General features: G+C 43.3%; 1 protein-coding gene and 1 long non-coding RNA gene across 2 annotated transcripts in view; one reads left to right on the forward strand and one right to left on the reverse strand.

The window, feature by feature from the left end:
• The first annotated feature begins 12,379 nt into the window (after positions 1-12,379).
• LOC111735827 lies at positions 12,380-18,669 on the forward strand. Its single transcript, XR_002778991.1, has 2 exons — positions 12,380-13,238; positions 15,029-18,669. It is a non-coding gene; the product is annotated as an uncharacterized LOC111735827 (long non-coding RNA).
• The window catches only part of CORO2B (coronin 2B), a 64,943-nt gene continuing 60,191 nt past the window's right edge, over positions 15,448-20,199 (reverse strand). Inside the window, exon 11 of the mRNA XM_011385843.2 lies at positions 15,448-17,624. Within this exon, the coding sequence (XP_011384145.1) occupies positions 17,493-17,624 (132 nt within the window). The 3' untranslated portion in view covers positions 15,448-17,492. The remainder of the gene's footprint in view (positions 17,625-20,199) is intronic.

Raw genomic sequence — 20,199 nt, forward strand, 5'->3', positions numbered from 1 at the left:
TGATATTTGTGGTCAAGATTAATGGAGGTTTTCATCTGCTATCCGCTGCTGCTTTAAAAACAAAACAAAAATCTTTCTCAGTCTTAAAAGATAAATACTAAAACAGTATATAGATCTTATTAACCGATAACTCAGGACCACTGAAGTTAAAATTGTTGTTTTGTTTTAGTTCTTACAGGTAATACATTTACCTGGGTCAAAAACCAAATAACATTAAAAGGTGTACAATCGAAGACTCATTTCCACACCATTCTCTAGTTACTCAGTTCCTACCCTCTACTTACTGATACATTTGTATTGCTGGGGTTTTTTTGCATTGTTTTCTTAATTCCTTCTAAGATTCCATTTTAAAAATATGAATGTATTATTATAACTCTCTCCCCCTCTTTTTTTTTACACAAAAGGTAGCATACAGAGCATTAAGACCAAGGTCTCTGAAGTTAGATTGCCGATGTTCTAACCCTAGTTCTTCTACTAATTAGCTGTGTGTCTTTAAGCAATTTTCATAAACTAATAGTGCCTCAGTTTCCTCACTTGTGTAATGAGGATAATAATAGCTTCTGTCTCATATGGTTATTTGAGGATCAGATGAGCTAATATGTGTATGAAGTACTTAGGACAGGACCTGGCACACAGGGAGCCCTCCATGTGATATGTGGTGCTGGTATTGTAGGAAGGGTGGTATCGGGCCCTGCAGCAGGACTGCACAAGGTCAAATCTCTCTCTCTCTTTTTTTAACTGTAAAATGTAGAAAACAATAGTACTTATTCTTACCGGTTGTTGTGAGATAAAAATGGACAGTGTTTCGCACTTGGTAAGCACTATTGTATTTCATCGAATCCAATATGCCACGGATTGTAAAACACATCATTATTTTGTAGACTAGGAAAGAAAAACCATTCCAATTAAATTATGACATGCCTTTGACTATAACACATCCTCATTTCAAAAATATTATAAAGTGAAAAAATGCATATCTTAGAATTGAAAAAAATATGGGATTCAAGTGTTAGCTACTACATTCTTATTTTCACTTAAAAATATATCTTGAATGTTGTTCTGTATTGGTACAAAGAGAGCTTCTACTTCCCTTTTTCCTTTTTTTTTTTTAAAATGGCTATATAGTAATTCATTGTATGAATGAACCATAAATTATTTAACAAGTCTCCTATTAGTTTCCAGTCTATTGCTGTTACAAACAATACTGCAATGAATAACCATGTAGACATGTAATTTTGCAAGTCTGCCAGTACATCTGTAGGATAAATTCCCAGAATTGGAATTGCTGGGTCAAAGAGTAAACTTTTTTGAAATTTTGGCAAGTATTCTAAGCTCAAGTTTAAGTTGCCAGGCTACTTCAAACTAAGGAAATCATGGATCAGGAATGCTTGAAAAGGAACGACCTAATAACGAAGAGATGAGAATTAGAAGAATCACACTAGAAAGGGTAGCCATGTAAATTGGTCAGACTTTTTGAAAGGCATTTTGGCATATCTCTGATATTCTGCTTATAGAAAGTTATTTTACAGAAATACTATCACAAGTTACAAAGATGTATATAATTACAATGAGAAGCACTTGTGATGTGGCAGACACAGTTCAAAGTGCTTTACAGATTTGAACTCGTCTAGTCCTCACAGCTCTATGAGGTAGCAGCCCCCTATCCAAAAGCTTATTCAAAATTCACTTGAAAGTTTCATAGGTATGGACACTAGCAACACAGGGAGAGTAAAGCTAATAAGTTGCAGAGATAGGACTGGACCCGAGCAGCCTGGTACAAGCCTGTGCTCTTGAACATTATACAAATATGCTATTTTGAAATATTTAAAAAAAAAATTGAGAAGCCTGAATGTCCGCAAGTGAGTTAGTTAATATCATTACAGGCCCACACTGTGGGAAACGATGCAACCATGATAAAGAATGAAGTAAATCTTTATATACCAAACTCAATCTATGTCCATAATGTATTGTCTCATTAAAAATATTAAAAGGAGGCTGCAGGCCAGGCAGCTTGCTCAGCGTGATGACATTTTGATATATGTGAGTATGTGATATATCAATCCGATAGATAGATAGGTGATAAATAGATATTAAGAGGTCTAGAAGGATAATTTAACAATTAAGGGTATTCACACCAAATAATCTGGGTGTGAGGGAGCAGGGAAGAGGGACTTCATTTTGTCTACTTCCAAATTATTTGAATCTTTTAAATGATGAGCATGTTCTTCTATGAGCTTTATGTTGATTTTAAGAGGGCATTTGATTCCAGACTACTAAAATTTTACTTCTTCCTTGCACCAACGTTATCAGAAACACCAAAAGAGATTGGGTGTAAAGGGCACTATGGACCTTGTGAGTTAAGAAAAAAAAAAGAACCAACCCTGATTCAGAGATAAATAGCACTGATCTGTACTGCCTAATTACTTGGAAAATGATTCAGCATTTTCCATTACTTGGCAAATAATTGTCTTCTAAAGTCACTTTCAAATACTAATACTCTTTCAATGACTAAAAGATAGTTTAGTTTTCTTTAACACTTTTAGTTTTGTTTCTTCCGTTTCTAAGTTTCTTTTTCCTCCCTAGAATCTTTCCAAGCTGACTAGAACTCTCTCTAAACATCGACCGGTTAAAGTAAAATATGAGATATTTTACATCACGATGGGAAAGGTGTCTATGAATGATCCTAGAGGGAATCCTTTCTTTTGAAAGGTTCAGTCTAGGCTAAGGTGGTGGACTAGGCCTGGGCACACTGGTGAGAGGAAAGTCACTGATGATTTCAGGAGAGCAAGGCACTGCTGCCTAAAAACAGGGCGGTCTGGCACCAATTTAGCCCACCCGGTGGAGGAACCCTGCCCTACCCACTCGTACCTCACTGACCGTGGTGCTCTCTGGGAAGGAGGAGAATCACTGAAAAATGATGGTTGAGAACTTTGGAGAGTCATCTGAAATCGCAGAAAGGGGATTTTTAAGGTATCAGTTTGAACTTCACCAGGCCTGCTGAGAAGAGGACTAAAGGTATCATTTTCTCATAAAGAACATCTGTGCTGCTAAGGTTTTTAGCAGGTAGCATCTATTTCAGTACACCCGACCCTCTAAGGATGAAGTTGTTACACTCCTGCTTCAGGTTCTGGATAAAGTTTCCATCAGGGACCCTAATTTTTCAAGCCTCTTCTGCCTTTTATTACTCTTTTCATATTTCTGGAGGTAAGCAACCTGCTTTCCTCCTTCACCTTAGTAATATTTTTGGCTCCCATTCTTCTGTTGAAAGTTTTCTGGAGTGTGGGGCATTTGGAAGCCTTTTTTGGAGAAAGATTCTTGGTTCTGCCTTCTTCTTTCTTGTTTATTCTAAAATGTAATGTTTGTTGCACGGGGATCCGTTTCACTCTCCTCTGACTCACCATTTAATATTTTTCCCTGGTATCTTGGAGGTGACTATAAGATTCTTGAACTGATATGATTCATGAACTTGAAACCCTCTTTGTGTCCAGAAGCCAGAGGAATCTGCAGTCTCTGGCCTTAGTGGAATTTCTAAGCTGGAAGTCATATCTAGGGTTTTAAAGCAAAAAGGGACAGAATTTGCCATCTTCTTTGAGATCTTTCCCATCACTGCTTATCTTCACTGGTGGATATTTACTCCTGGTGCTTTGGTGTTTGTGCTTTGTTTCCTTCTCCCTCTCCTTTTCTTTATTTTCCTCATTTAACTAAAATATTTTCTTAATTTCCTTCTGCTTCATGGAATTATTCAAAACATCTATACTTTTTAGCTGTTCTTCCCTCATGATGAAAAGGAGCAAATATGGAACCTGGAAGAAGTCTTCTTCCTGTTCCTGTGTCATGTCAGGAACATCTTTTTGACGGAGTGCCCCTCCTCAGGGCTCTCCACCTCCCCACGGGGTGCTACATCCAGCCCTGTCTTTCTTCTCCTTTCTCCACAGCCCTTGCACCTCCTGCAAAGCTCTGCATGTTACCCTGAGCCCTTTGCTCAGGAAGTTCCCTGTGCAAAATCTGAGCAAAGATGTCTGCCTCTCGTGCTTTACTAGACATAAGCACCACTTCCTGTATTGCATCTTTTTTTTTTTTTTATTGCATCTTAATGTGAAATTTATAGCTTCCTAGATTATGTTACTTCCTGGAATCTAGCATCTCACTGGAAGTTTTGGGCCACAGGAACCCAAAACTTCCCTGTTCGATTTTGTCTTTGTCACCAACAGGTTATTTGTTAGTCGCCCTCTGACTTTAGTCTCTGATTATGGTATTGCACACTTCAACATTTATTAAGAGGATGTTAAGTGTTCTTATCAGAAACAGAGAAACAAACAAAGGACATAGGAAACTTTGGGAGGTGATGGATATGTCTATTACCTTGTTTGTTATGAAGGTATAATGAGTGTGTATGTATGTCCAAACTCATAAAATTAGACACATTAAATATGTATAATTCTTTGCATTTCAATTATGCCTCAATAGGGTTGTTTCAAAATAAATAAATCCAATTTTTATAATGTTCTGCAAGTAAATATGCTCAAACTTTGCCCCTAAAGGGACAAATATAAGTGATCCCCCTCCAGGATATTCTTTCTAGGTTTTTGGACTTCTCAACCAACTCCTCTTTTTTGAATATCATGTGTGTACACACACACTCATAATCCCCATATTAATGTTATTTTTTTAAATCACTTAGAACTTTTAAGTTTTTGTACTGTAGTTGCTCCTGGGTTGGAGGAAGGAGCCATGGTTTGTCACTGATGTGTTGGGTGACCGTGAGTGACCTTCTCCACTTGTCATTCAAGTCCTTGCCTTCCTGACTGCCTCAATCTATATTGATTTCTTTTTTCTTCTGAATTTTTACAACATCCATTCATTCATTCTGAACTCAATACACATATTAAGTATCTCCAACACACTAGGCACTACACTAGGTGCTGGATATGATGGGAAACAAGACGGACACGATCCATTCATCACTGAGTTTGCAGAGCTACTTCTGTTCTTAGAGAAAACAATTATATAAGTAACAGTGAAGTGTGATGAGTGTCAGGATGGGGAACTCAAAGATGTTAGGAGAGTAGCAGGGCATACATAGGTTTTAACCATCCTAGTGATGGGAAGGACCTCTTTTGAGAAGTGGCATTGAAAGATAAGATGAAATTAGCCAGACCAGGAGATTGGGCAGGAGCGATGCAAGCAAAAGGCCAGGAGGCAAGAATATCTGAAAACAGTTCAGGGAAAAAAAAGCAAAACAAAAAGTACCTACTTGGAATGTTTTCTGACACCAATCATTTCTCTAACACTAGTTGAGTGTTCAACAATTCAATTCTGAAACTATGCAGAGTTAGTGCTCACCGCACAGCTTAAGGGCTCAGTCCCACAAGACTGCCCCCATGTCAGATGCCAGTTGCAAGTCTCAGCCCACTCATACTTTTGACTGGCTTTAAATTGGGGGTTTCAATTACCCCTTCACTGGGTTTGGTAATTTGTAAGATCAGCTCACAGAACTCAGGAAGGCGCTTTACTTACATTTTCAGTTTATTATAAAGGATATGAATCAATAGCGAGATGAAAAGGCACACAAGAAGTGAGGAAGCATTTGGAGCACAGGAACTTCTGTCTCCATGAAGCTGGAGTGCACCACCCACCTCAGACGTGGACCTAGTCACCAACTACAAGGCTCTCGGGATCTTGTTGTTCACGAGTGTTTATAGGCCTTAACCTCCAGCCTCCCCTCCCCAACTTCCCAGAGGTCGCTGGGTGAAGCTGAAATTTCCCACCGTCTAATTGCTTGGTCTTTCTGGTGACTAGCCCCATCCTGAGGCTATTAAAGGCCCCATGTAAGTCACCTCATTAACATAAACTCAGGCGGGCTAAAAGGAACTCCTTATGAATAACAAAAGAAACTCCTGAAATCCCAAAGGTTTTAAGAGCTCTATGGCAGGAAAAGAAACAAAGACCAAATATTTATTTTATTATACAGCAGACTACAAGGAGCGGAGAGAATTTCAGGTTAACCAATGGTAAGAGATGAGGCCTGAGAGATAAGAAACAAGAAAGACTTGTAGATGAGGTTAAAGAATTTTTACTTTAGGTTAGGGCAGTGGGAGCCACTAAGGGTTTAAGTAGAGGAATGACTGGGATGCAATTTTCGTGTTATAAAGATCTCTCTGTTTGGAGAGCTGATTAGAGGAACGAGGCTGGAGTCAGAGAGACTAGTAAGAAAGCTATTACGGTGGTTTTGGTGGAGACAATGATGGCCTTGGGAGATCTTCGAGATGGAATGAAATAGTTGGAGTCGTGAGAAGGTCGAGCCGCCCAGCTTTGATTTTGGATGCGCTGTGATCTCTACCATTGTTCAGGCAATTACTTATGCTCTTCCTTAAAACATTTATTTTCATATTTATTCCTACTTCTTTAATGTTATTATTTGACTTTTCTATCTCTCCAACATTCCTTAAGATCTGAGATTACCTCTCATATTTAATCCAAGTTTAATTTTTTTATTCTTTGGGTCTCTTTCCTCGTTGTTAACACGGAGTTCATAATCCATGGCTTTTCTGCTTTATAGGGTTATTTCGAAGATCCACGTTCGATGAGATAAGATGATAAAACTTTGAATATCATGCATATGCAATAGATTATTATCATAAAGGAATTACCTAACTGCATTAGATTAGCACTGCCCAGAGAATATGTTGGTCAGGATGCAGTCAGAGAAGAAAAAAGCTGGTGTACTCTCTCTTGTGTGGTTGATTCTTAAATCGTGACTTAAGTTTAATGAATAATAGCCAAATAATATTAACTTCAGCCAGAGGGAAGCTGGAAAAATGTTTATTATTGATAATAGACAAGAGTTGGGTAGCTACCAGTTGCAGATTATCTACTAGGGTAATCCTAACACCTCAACTCTGATTGGTACTGTTAAAAAACAAAATTCAACCGAGTAAATTTGAAGATCTAATTGGCTTTATTGAGCAATTCATGAATCAGGCAGCAACTGGAAGGGTGCTGAGGGATTGTACAAAATGGATGCTTTTTACAGGAAGGAGGGTGGGACAGGGAGCTATTAACAGATGAAAAGAAAGGATTATTTTGGGGCAGAGACAGTTTTCTTTGGAAAATAATTTTTATCATGCAGATTGCTTCTTCTTTCTCTGGGGGATAAAGAAGGGGGTCTACCTGACACCATATAGCAGATTACTTTACTGGCACTTGACCAGAAAATTACAGACTGGTTGATTAAGATTATGTTTCCAGGAGAAGTGGAAACTACAATTAGATCTAGTATTAAATCTAGGTTTGGTACCATGGGCTTTCAGCATGAGTGACACCATTTTGGGCCTATGGTTTCTTCTTAACAGTTTGAACTCACAAGGTAGGGAAAAATCAGGCTTTCTTCAATATTTCTGTGAATTCTCCAGACTTATATTTCTGTGACACCTCTAACTCTAAATTTCTTTCTTTGCTGTCCTGTGGCCACACCTTTATCTCTACCCCAGAAGTGCCACAAAAGTTTAATATAATCCTTTCTTTTTGATGCCCACTAACACTGCTCCCACAAAATAGCTTTGAGTACTAGACATTTATTGGAAATGTGGGGGAATGGATTGCCTCGTAAAGAGGGTTGGTTTGCAGAATTGTCCAGAGATCTCTGTTATTAAAAAGCTTCCTCAATTTTCTATCCACTAGGGCTTTAGTCTCCAGCCATATTGCTTAGTTTTCCTTTTTCCTCTTCTTTGTTCTTCCTCATCTCTAAATTCTTGTTCACTTATTAGGTGGAGCAATTCAGCTATCTTTGTTTTTTCCTCCCCCACCCAAGTCCTCAGAGCCTCACCTTCTACCCACAAGGGGCCTAACAAGGTATTTTTCTACACAATGACATTTCCTTTTCTAAAAGGAACTCTGGTGCCAGCTGATAAAATAATAACTTCTCTTATCTGCTACAACAATGACCAGGTTGCCAAATCATGTTTATTCCTTGGGAGCTCTGACATTAGTTGGGCCTTCTGGCCAAAGGGAAAAGTAACAGGTCTTGACTCCTGGTAATTTAGGTTTGCATCCACTATGTCATTTGATTTGACGCTCTTAAGTTTGGGAGAAAAGCTGGATAGTTCTGATTAGGCCATTTTACGAGAGGCAAAAGTAGGGTTTAGAAGTGTTCAGTGACTATATGAATGAGCTTCTTAGCTAGAACTCAAACCCAGATCTCAGCTCATTCAATTCTCTTTCCCTCGAGAGTTTTCATGGAAACAGAAAATATCTCTTGTTTGTTAGTCAAATGAACTGTTTTGAGAATAAACTTGGCGCCCCTGCGGAGAAGGTCAAAAGAGACACGGGTTATTGGCAGACTGGTTTTACATAAGTGCTGGAAGAAAAGATAAGCTGTCAGCAGATGCTTTTCTGTGTTGAGACTGAAATGTTATCCCCTCCAAGATAACCATCTGGAGGCTGTTAGGAGAGACTGAGGTGAGCAAGAAATTCAGCAGGACTGCTGGGATCCACCTCTCAAGGCATTCTAACAGGGACACCATTCCTTCTCCTCTTCCATCCATACTCTATCCTCCAAGGCCCACATTCCACTCCCAAACGTCCTCCGGAAAGCCATCCCTGACAGCCACACACAGATTGCTTCTCTCTGTCCTGAGAATCCCATTGACAGTCACTCTTCGCTTTAAATTATTAGTGTGTTCTAGATCAGCGACTTTCAAAACTGGTGGATTATGACCCACAGTGACAAACACATATTTTACCTTGTATCTCAGCACCTCTCTCTCTCACACACAAAGCAATGCACCCGTATACTACTGAACAAAGTTTCATGCACAAATATTTACTCTTATTTTGTATGATGCACACTAATATCTCTTTTCTATTGTACTTAATTCTACTCTATTCTACTCAAAAATGCTGGTCGCAACCCACTAAATTGATTTCATGACCCACTATGAATAATTATTCCTTTAAACTTTTTGCAACTCAGAGTGTGGTATTTTACTGTATACTGCAGCCCACCTCCCTCATCTCCCTCCTTATTGCTCCACATTTTCCCAGTTCAGTTCCCTTTATATCTCACTGGTTACTCCCAGAGACTCCTCGCCAGCCTCCTTGCCCTTAGTCTCTCTTTCTTTTTATTCCTCCCCATTGATTTTTCTCAAACGCAAATTTCATCTGATCATTCTGATGCTTAAAAATCTCCTGAGGCTTTCCATTGCTTAAAAGTGCATTCCAAATAAATAGCCTGAGTACAAGATCCTTTGCGGACTGTCTAATCGCCACCTCCTATTTGGTTCCAGAAACTCAAGGCCTTTGTGATCCCCCTCCTCGCCCCCCACACACAGACTCACACCATCACACCAGCTGTCCTTTTCAATGACTTTGCACATGCTGTTCCTTGACTAGAATGCCTCTCCCTCTCTTCTCTGGTGGAAAATTGCTTTGACTTCAAGAACTCAGATTACTAGGAAGAATACTGCCATTTGTGACAACATGGATGGAGCTTTATGCCTAGCAAGGTAAGCCAGACAGAGAAAGACAAATATTATATAATAGCACTTCTATGTGGAATCTAAAAAAGCCAAACTCATAAAAACAATGAATAGAATGGTGGTTACCAGAGACTGGAGGTAGGGGAGTTGGGGAGATGTTGGTCACAGGGTACAAACTTACAACAAACAGGTTTTGGAGACCTAATGCACAGCATAATGGTTATATTCAACGCCGTATTGTGTACTTCAAAATTGCTAAGAGACTAGATCTGAAATGTTCTCACCACACACACACACAAATAATGATAACTGTGTGACCTGATAAAAGTGTCAGCTAGTACTATGGTGGTCATATATTGCAATATATAAATATATCAAATCAACATGTTATACACCTTAAACTTACACAGTGTTATATGTCAATTATATGTCAATAAAAAGTAGAACTGACATTACCTATCACCATGAGGTCTTCCTCTGTCTGGTATGTTTTGGTTGTGTCTATATGCGGCTCTAATATAGTACTGAGTACACTGAATTGTAATTACTCATTCACATGTCTGCATCCCTCAGTAAACCTAAGGCCAGTGACTTGTATATCTCAATCTGTTTTATATCACTGGCACCTAATGTAATGCTATTGTCCAACAGATGTTAATTGAAAATTAGCAGAACATCGTTCTTCAGTTCCACATCATTAATTAAATTTCTCCCATTCTAGATGCTCTTAATCTTTCTGGCCATTTTAATGATAGTTACATATGTGTATGCGCATGTGCACATGCATGCATGCATGCATGTTGAGGGAAGTGGAGGAGGGTGGTTTTATAAATAACATTTGTCTATCTGTAGTCCCAGATGTACCTTCTCCCCATGCCAGCCAGAGGTATTTATTGCCTGAGGGATGATCAGGATTCTGATAGCAGGAATTTTTAAAAAGCCATGGCTAAGACAATACTCTTGAAAACCAAGAGTTTTGATTTGAAGAGAAGAAAGGACTCAATGCCAGAGAAGCAGGCCATAGGGTTTATGCCACAGTAGACTGAAACTAGGATGCGTGAAAAACCAGTGCACCCTGCTCCTCCACAGGCAAGATTCAGAACTGGAGATACTTGGGGTGGAGAAGGAGGAGATCAGTCGGTGGGACCAGATCTAGAGGGATCAGGGAAGGCCAAGTCTGCATCAAGTGGTTTCAGGGAAGGCTGAGCTAAGGCCCGGTGAAAATCTGTCGCCAACTTTGTGCAGGGATCTATGTGAGTTGTGCATCTCAGAGGTGGGGAGCTGGGGGCCTCCTGTCAGAACCTTGCATGCAGTTCAGAAAGTTTCCAACAGAAGTGACATCTGGCCAGAGTCTACTCATCCCATCCAACTACCCACATGGGCAGAGGGGCAGTGGGGATATGGGAGGAAAAGCCAAGTGCCTCGGTGGACTGTACAGAACAAACTAGAGATTCCACCCCAGGGGAAACAATTATTGGCAAATCCTAAGCTTTTGCATGTGTTTAAAATATCTTTAAAACTAAAAATACCTTCTCTTATTGAAAAATCATTTATTATAGCAAAATGCAGATATTAAAAAACAATGAATTAACCCGTTATCCTATCCCTCTGAGATGATCACTGTTAATCACCTCAGTCCTTGCAGACATTTTTCTCTGCACTGCATAGAATTTTAATTACAAATTAGAGTGGAAGCTCTTTGAGAGCAAGAATCACATCTTGTTCATTTCCTTAGTTCCAGCACCTGGGATAATACTTGATGCAGAAAAGGCACTTGACAAAATGGTTTTTGAATGAAAACTCTCAAATCTCCCTGTAGGCAAAGAGAGAAAGAAAAATAACCTATTTTCATTATCATTACAAATTATTTAGTCAAAGGATAAACAAGTATGTGTATTTCAGACATCCTGAGAGGCTGGTGGGGAACAAGTTAGGGTGAGAAACCCAGGGGAGGGGCGGGGGGCACTTTCACATGTCAGCGCCAAGCAGCCCCAGGGGGCAGCCAGGCCTTTCGGTGATAAAAGAACCCAAGTTTTGGGGTTCTGTCAGGTAGTCCAAAGGACACTTACTTGCTAAGCAGGGTGCAGCCAGCACTGTCCGAGGTACCCTGTTGGGGATGGTGCTGGTTTAAGAAAGGTATAGAGCTCCGTGTCTACCTCTGCGGAGGACCCCATCGGTTAGCGGGGGGCGGCTTATCTCCCATCTCAGCTCTGGTTGCATTTCTGGGAGGTCTCCTCCCTCTACCCCCATACTCCCTTCTCTCCTTACTCCCGCCTGCACCACCCTCCACCCCCGACCAAAAATGTGCATTCTAAAAAGTCTGTCCTAACCACAGCTGCAGCCCACGCGCCCCCGCCCCCTTCCCCGAGGACTGCCCACTGCTTAGGAGCCCCGACTCAGCTTCCTGCTTCAGGGCTGCCCTCAAATCCTTCTCCCTCGCAGAAGCAAGGGAGGTGTCCATTCCTGCTTCCAAGCCTTTCCTTGGCTCCTCGTCGCAGCGCGTGGAGTCCAGCTTCCCGGGGCTAGGATTCAGGGCTTTCGCGGCCTGGCCGCGACCCCTCTTCCTCTGGCCCGGGGCTGTATCCGTGCCTGGGACACCACTCCCGTTTCTCTCATCTGGAACTTCCTGGAGACTGAACGGGCTGGAGCTGCTGAGCCCCAGAGCTGGCCTGAACCCCTGCTCCTCCCTCCCCGCCTTTTCTTCCCTCCCCTTCAAGTTCCCTGTTCCTCCTTCTGCCACCTCCTCGGCCCCAAGCCTCATCGAATTGCAGACTCTCCAGGCTCCTCCCTATCATTGTCCCATGCCGGGGGCGGGGTAGAAGGGCGGGAAGCTGCTCAAGGTCACAGAGCAGGTCAGGGGCTGGGCTGGGATAGAAACTCAGATCCAGCCTCTTTTCCAACTATTCAGGGCAGGCGGCCTCTGAGGAAGACGATGAGGTGAGCGCCCTCCTCTGGCCACTCCTTGGAGACAGATGAGGTGGGGGTAGTGGGAAAGTCGGCTGGCCTCTTTTGAGCCTCCCTTCTCCTATACTTGGGGTGTTTCAGATCCTGGCTATCCCGTGTGCCTGCTTTGCCGCGAGGCCCTGGTGCCTCTTGTTGGGTCATTAACTCTGGGGTGGGGTGGCAGGTGGCAGAGTGAACCCAGTTTAGGAAAAATGGACTTGATAGGAAGGCAATAATCTGCCACCTGCTGGCTGGATTCAAGCTCCTAGAAAACTTCCTGGTCTTTGAATCTTGCCTTAATCACTGTGACCTTGAAATCCAAGATCTGTCTTCAGTGTCCCTACTTCCCTTCTCCCATTTAGACCCACCCCTTTTCATTGTCCCTGTGTTTCCTTCGCTCCATCTGTTAACCCTATTCACATTAGCATCTCTACCTGGGGGGATCTGAGTGTGAATAGGGCAATGCAAGGGCAGTGCTTAACCCAAAGGGACTGTGCATTAATGGGAGGATTCCAGGCAGTATGACAGGCATGTGTAAGGGAGAGGCTGTGGGACAAGAGCTTCCTAAAACTCCTCAGACGGACCCCTGTAGATGTTCACCTTGTCTCTCTAAGAAAGACTGACCCATTTGTGTTTGTTACTGAATTAAAATTCCAAGGAAAGTCAAGGCGTAGGTTGTTACCAAATAGAAACATGCACAGAATACAAGGAGCTTCTGCTAAAGTCCCGGACAGGGCCCTCTTCCCCGTCCTGCATCACAGGCCTGCAGTCTTCAGGCTGGCCAACCCAGGGGATGTGGTAATGCTTCCTGTGGTCGAGGTAAGTGCCTGCTCCAATTCCATGCAGCAAGGCTGAAGGGTGGAAGCCTTGTGTGTAGGGGGAGGTAGGGTGGGGGGGGAGGTGTTTTCAATATGAAGTCATTCCCCACAGTGAAGAAGCAGCCACGTCCTGCACGGTCCACTGGCAGTCTGGGATGTTTGCCCAGCACCAGGAGACAGTCTATAAATGCCCAAGTCCATCTTGGGCTCTCAGGAGGCTGGCTGGAAGAGAACCTGGGAGTCAGCAAATTCCACAACGGCTGCCTACTCCATGCTGAACCCAGCAGAGGGTGAAGTTCATTCCAGCCTCCAGGGGTTCTATATCCTGCTGGGAGGCATGATGCCCATGGATTGACCACTGGCTGGAGACCGTTGAGGGCAAGCCTGAGTCTTTCCTGTCTCTGGATTCCCAGCACCCGGTACTGAATAGATCCAGCTACTCAGTGTGTGTTAGACTGAGTTGAAAATCCAAGTAGATTTCATGGGCAGGACAAGGAGTTCTAAGCATGCCCAGGAGGGACCTCTCCAAACAAGAGAATGATCTGGAGTTTAGCCTAAGATGTCCTTATTGAAGAAAAGATAAGAACAAATACCTGGTGGAGAATATGACAGTGGGAATGGGTTCAAAGAGCTGGGTGGTGGGGGTGGGGGTGGGGCTTGCTCTCTTCCATTGTTACAATAATTGAAGCAATGTGGTGGGCTAGGCCAAAACTGGAACAGGATCAGCGTAACAGACTAGGCATGGAACATATTCTAGTATATGAAGAACCAAAGGACACACAGACAACCAATGAGGAATTGAGGGGATACTCAACAAATGCAGTGGGGAAAACAGGCTACTTGGCAGGGAAATCACACTTGACCTTGATCTTGGACAATTTGACATAGTGAGTAGTGATTAAAGAGCCAAGCAGGTAAGCTCAGAATTGGTGGGATAGAAGCACACATGGGACAGATCACTTAGTCCATTCACCTGCTTCCTGGGCCCAGGGGGGGGGAGCTTCAGTCAAGGAACCAGCTCCATCTTCCTCAATATCCCAAGAGAAAGACCTTATGAAGGCCAGGCTCTCAATGACTGTAGCAGTTCTTTCAAGCCCAGGACTTTGTGAACTGATCTAGAGTAGAAACTCCAGGGGTGTCTTTGTTCAAATTCATGTTTAGCAAAAATCCTTTTTTGCACCCACCACTGTAGGAAGCCATCCTGCTGCTTCCCTTCCCCTGATAGATTTCTCCTTTGCACCACTCATGCTAGAAAGTGGGTGGTCTTGGAGACTTATTCCGTTCTCCAACTGCTGTATAATAGAAACTTTAGTGGCAGATCAGGAAGGGACCCTGAAATTGTCTAATCCCCTCATTTTAGAGATGGAGAAAGTGAGGCTCAGAGAGGAGAAGTGGATCACTCAGTGTCACACACTCTGTCAGCGGCAGAGCTGAGGCAACCCGACACTGCTCCTCTGCAGCCCTTTATTCATTTTCTCTCCAGCCCTCTTTCCTAAGACTTTGTTTTCCTCTGGCTCTTCTGAGTTTCCCGTGGGGTCCGCATGGCTACATGCTTGTCCACCCTGCAGCCTGACAACTCTACTCCATCACAATGCTGGCTTGGTGAGCGACGAGGGTGTTTCAGTGGCTGGCGGTCCCTGCCCAGCATCCATTGTTCACGACAGGCCCCAGCCCTCTTCCCAGAACAGACTTGGCCCAGCACTGAGACTGGCTAGGGAATTGGAGCATGTGCCTTCTCTGGCTCTGGGCTCATGATATCCATATCCTTTTGTGTCTTCCCTACCATACCAGCTGAGTGACCTCAAGCATGTCTGGACCTGACTGCTCTTCTTGGAAATGGGAATAATATTAGCACATACCGCCTAGAGCTGCTGTGAATGAAGATCAAGAGCCACATATATGGAACAGTGTTTTTGTAAACTGAGAAGTATCATTCCAGTGTAAAATGTTGGTGTCCCCCAGATCCCAATACAGGGATAGATACAGAGCAGATGCCTGCTGAATAACTGCAGAACAGTGGTTCTCGACTGGGGGCTATTTTGACATCCCAAGAAATATTGGGTGATATCTAAAGACATTTTCGTTTATCACACCTGGATGGGAGTTGCTATGGCATCTGGTCAGTAGAGGCCAGGGATGCCGCTAAACACCTTATAGTGCATAGGACAGCCTTCGTAGCAAAGAATTATCAGGCCCCAAATGTCAATAGTGCTGAGGTTCAGAAGCCTTGCTGAAGTGAATGAAAGTGTGAAATTATATCTGTAGATACAGATGTGGTTTGTTGTACCAGAAAGGCAAAGGAACTGTGCCTGGGGAGTCGAACATCAAGATACCATGGTAACCAAGAGCAGTAACCACCTGGGGTTAAATGAGATGGCCATGCCCAGGTTTGATAAGTTGAAAACATTTTATTTCAATTCTATCGTTGGGAGGCAGCATAAATAATCACAGAAGACCACAAAGGTCAATGGGGAAGAAAAAAAAGCTCAAGAAGTGTGGGGAGGGGGAGATGAGAGCTGACACTGTCTAGCTTCAGGGGATGGGGAGAGTGAGGAGACCCTGCTTCAGCTGGCCAAGGGGTGAAACTTTCTCGGAGAAAAAGCCCAAGAAGTTGGGGGGCTTTCCCTGTGCTGATCACCTGCAGGGGCTTAGGGAGCCCCGGCCTGTGTGGATGGGTGTTCTGCAGGGTGGCCATGGGAAAGGCAGGTGTGGAGCATAATGTGTCTAGTAGATCCTAGCGAATGAGAGAGAAAGGTGGGCATCCATTTCTTGATTCCCAGGCCTGATCTCACCCCCAAACTGTGACTTTTCTAGATGAACAGTGTTTATGAACCCTGTGGGTAGTGGGAAATGAAGGGAGAAAAGAAGGAGGAAAAAAAAGAAAATATGTAGAAGACCAAATGAAATGTGGTATCTCAGAGTCTTGTGACCTCGGGCCACTGCTCAATTTCCTTATCTGCCAAGTGGAGAGAGTGCTCCCTACATCCTGGAGCGAATGGGAGACTCAAATGAGATCCCATGTGCCAAAGAACTATGTAAACTTTAAAGTGCTATACCAATGTGAGGGGCTGTGGTCATTCTACAAGTGTAAGGCTGAAAGTGGCTGAGATAATAGTGGCGAGAGACACACACAGAGCATCATCCACCCCTCGAAGCAATCTGACCCTAGCTCTGCCTTCCCCAGGGCTGGACTCCACACTCCTCAGCCTCGGCTTCTAGGAAGAAGAGGCCTCATCTCAGAAGGAGTCCCCAGGTGGGGAGCAGAGGGTGGAGGCCAGGGGGATGGAGGGGCACTGAGTGTGAGGGGCCTCAACTGGGCAGTGTGACACATTGGCACTACTGGTGTTGGGCAGACGGTAGAAGTGGCTTCCAGTTCTCATTCTGCAGATACCTGGGCACTGGTGAAGCCCCCAGGGGATTGGCATCTTGATGCAGTGGGCAGGGCTCTGGCCTGGGGTTGGATACCCTAGGTCCTGGTCTTAGGTCCACTGTTGACCTGCTGAGTGACTTAGTAAGTGCAACTCTCAGTTTTGTCATTTGTAAAATGGGGACACTATTCTCTACCCTGCCTGCCTCACAAATTAAATGGGAAAAGGGTATTGCAAGAGCTTTGAAGAGAATCATGGGAAGGCAAAGGGTCATTATGGCCTTGGCGAACAATCCTCTTAATTCCCTGAAGTCAAGAGAGAGGGGGCGAGAGACAGAAAGGAGCGGGGCTGCTTGCAACCCTTGTCAGGTGAATCTGGCTTCCAGGGCTGCTGAGGAAGGTGGGGGAAGGGAAGGGAGAACAGGTGATGCCTGCCATACAGCCCTGACAGTGTGGTCCATCAGGGATGCTATCTATGAGCCCCAGCAGAGGGTGCTGAGATGTCCTAGCAGCAGCCCTTTCGCAGGGGAAAAGTTCTAATTCTAATCTACCGGGGTCCTGGTTTCTTCCTCTGCTCCTTGGTCCACTGAGGGCACCCCTCGGGGAGTCCGTAGTCTTTGCCCAGCCAGGGGAAGCCGAGGCTCCTGGGGTGGCAGGGAAAGGGGCTGCCAGCGGTGGGTCTCCAGGAGAGGCTGGGGACTTTTATTAGCATGAGGTCAAGAGGTCAAAGATCAGCTTCCAGTTCTTGAGGTGGCAGGTGGGGTCCTCAGGCTCTCCCCCAGCTTCCGTCATCCTGGCTCTGTCTCTGGGGTCACAGGATAAGAAGAAGTTAAGGGACAGGTAGAAACAACGGAGAGATTGGCTTAGAAAGCAGCCCCCACCGGGGAGCTAACAGTTCTTCGGGCTGTTGCGCAAGTTCTTCAGTTCCAGCTGTAGCTGCCGAATTCGGATGTCCTTCTGGGCCAGCTCCTCTTTCAATCGCCGAATCTCATCTTGCTGCCGGAAGAACATTCGGAGGAGCTGAATGGAGGAAGAGAGGGGGCCACGGAGGGCCAGGCCAGGAGAGAGCAAGTGAGAAGGTGATTTCTCGAGCGGGTACCCAGAGCCCCACTCTCCCCATAGAAGCCTCTGGTCTTCCTCCCTCAGGTCTTCCACTGCTCCCTCTACTTTAATGTCCCAGGTGACTAATGTCACCACAGCTCTCCCTTCTCCAGACACAGCTCATGGCTCCTACTTTCTGCTGCGACGTAGGAAAAACGGACCTGATTTTTGTCCTGGGCCCGATTCAGGACAAAACTGAGGAAGGGGTGAGTCCATACAGGCTAGTTTTCCAAACATCCCAAGCTTATCCTTTTAGAGGTCCAAACTTAATACTTTTAGTTACCATTCTGGATGGAAATCTTTCTCAAATGTTTTGCATCCTTCTCTTCTTGAGGAGGCTTAGGATACAGAATGGAATCCAGCTTTTTTCCTGATGTTTTGGGACAAACACAGGCACACCAAAGTTTGTACCGGGCAGTGATTCATTTGCTGGCATGGGCAAAGCACAGGTATCTGACAAACCCTCACTTAGATGGCCTACTGGGTTAACCAGTCTCTCCACTTCTTCTGTAAAACAGACTGACAGATCCCCACAGAATACTGGGCTCTGGAAGGCAGAGGCTAATGAGGAGCCCAGACACTTGAGTTGAATATTACCAACAAGCAGTTGGATTTGTCCTCAGCCTTCCTGGTGTGAGGCTCATTTGTAATTACACCATTTAATTAAATATGATATAAACTGATGAGATATGAGTACAAAGGAGAGTTGCTGTTTCTATAAAAACTACGTTGAATATTTTAGAAAAATCTTGGTAAAGGTGATGCTAAAAATGTTGCTGCGAATGAGGTGTGGGTGATATAATCACAAAAGATTGGGGAATATTCTATATCTTGATCATGGGATAGTGGTTACATGACTATTAAAACTTTTACGCATTTGTCAAAACTTATAGAACTGTACACTACAAAGGATGAATTTTAACATAAGTAAATTAAATCTCAATAAATCTGTCTTAAAAAATAACTGAGGAAAACTTTGAAAAAAAAGTAGGGTTTTTTTTCTTTTGTTTTCAGATTGACTTTAAGATCTTGTTGCAGGTTAAAAAAAAACAAAAACAAAAACAAAAACAAAAAACAGAAAAGCAACCCTGGAAGTTGGAGTTAAAGTGTGATTTATTTGGGAAAGACATACCAGATCCCAACCAGGGATCTCCTCAAAGAGATGGTCTTGGTCCTGCATCAAAATATATTGAATGAATCAATATGTTTTAAATGAAAATAAATGGTTTAAAGAATGTAGATATCATTTTTATGATTCTCCTCCTTTAACTGACATTTTCTTTTTTTATTAACCAACAAACCAGTCCTGGTTTTGTGTGAAGGAAGATATGCTATTTGCTCCTACACATTCCTGTGCCTTCCAAATTATCAATTTTTTTGCATAATTTTTGTCAGTTTTTGTTTAAAAAAGGCTTTATTGAGGTATAATTCACATTCCATAAATTTCACTCATTTTAAGTGTACAATTTAGTGATTTTTTAGTAGTTACAGAGTTGTGCAACCCTAAGTCTCTTTTCCTGTGTCAAACTACTGGTCATCTCTTCACACTTAGACCCATGTGTCTACTATTTACAGCTCCATTTGCTAATGGGATAAACCAGAATTAGCAGGCTCTGAGTAAATTTATTTTCAATGAGGATAGTGCACAAGCTTTAGTATAGGGAGAGTCTGCTCAGAGACCCTTTAAAATTTTCCTCCAGGTCCTCAGTTCTGATTCATATGGACAAGTCTATAGCTGAATGTTACTAGATTTAACTACTATTCAACTTTGCCTTCTTTACGTCTGGTACTAGAACCGAGCTCAGGCTCTTGTTATGACTCACCTGGGTTAGCACAGCAACTCACGTACCTCTACCTTCTTAAGGTACTCAGAAAAAAAAATATTTTAATGGAAAATGCCAAATATCTGCAAAACTATAAAGACTAGCATCATGAACCTCTAAGTAGTCATCAGCCAGCTTTGACAAATGACATGTGTTACTGCATCTCCTCCTTGATATCTATCTATTCCTAGGATCTACTCCTGCCCACTTCTCCTGCACCACATTCCTCAGGGATTATTTTTGGGGAAAAAAAAAAATCCCATTTATCACATGATTTCATCCAACCCTCTATAATGGCACATAAACATATTTTATAACAATTATCAGTTTACCTGTCAGTTTCCCCTTTAAGATTGTGAGATCCCGGAGTTCAGGAATAGTCTTATTTTTATAAATAATAGTGATAGTTGTAAGCTGGTATAACAAGAAGACACTAAGATGGCCCTTATATTATCCCCTCCCCTCAAGGGTGGGCTAGACCTAGTAATTTGCTTCGAATGCATAGAATATGGCAGTGGTGATGGGATGTGGTTTCCAAAGTTAGGTCACAAGAAGACTGTGACATCCATCCTGGACACCCTCTCTTCCTCACTCACTCCGAGGGAAGCCAGTTGCCATGTTGTGAGTTGCCCTATGGAGAGGGCCATGTGGCAAGGACCTGGGGGCCCTCT

Source organism: Pteropus vampyrus, unplaced genomic scaffold (assembly GCF_000151845.1).
Source record: "Pteropus vampyrus isolate Shadow unplaced genomic scaffold, Pvam_2.0 Scaffold15, whole genome shotgun sequence".
NCBI classification, from domain to species: domain Eukaryota; kingdom Metazoa; phylum Chordata; class Mammalia; order Chiroptera; family Pteropodidae; genus Pteropus; species Pteropus vampyrus.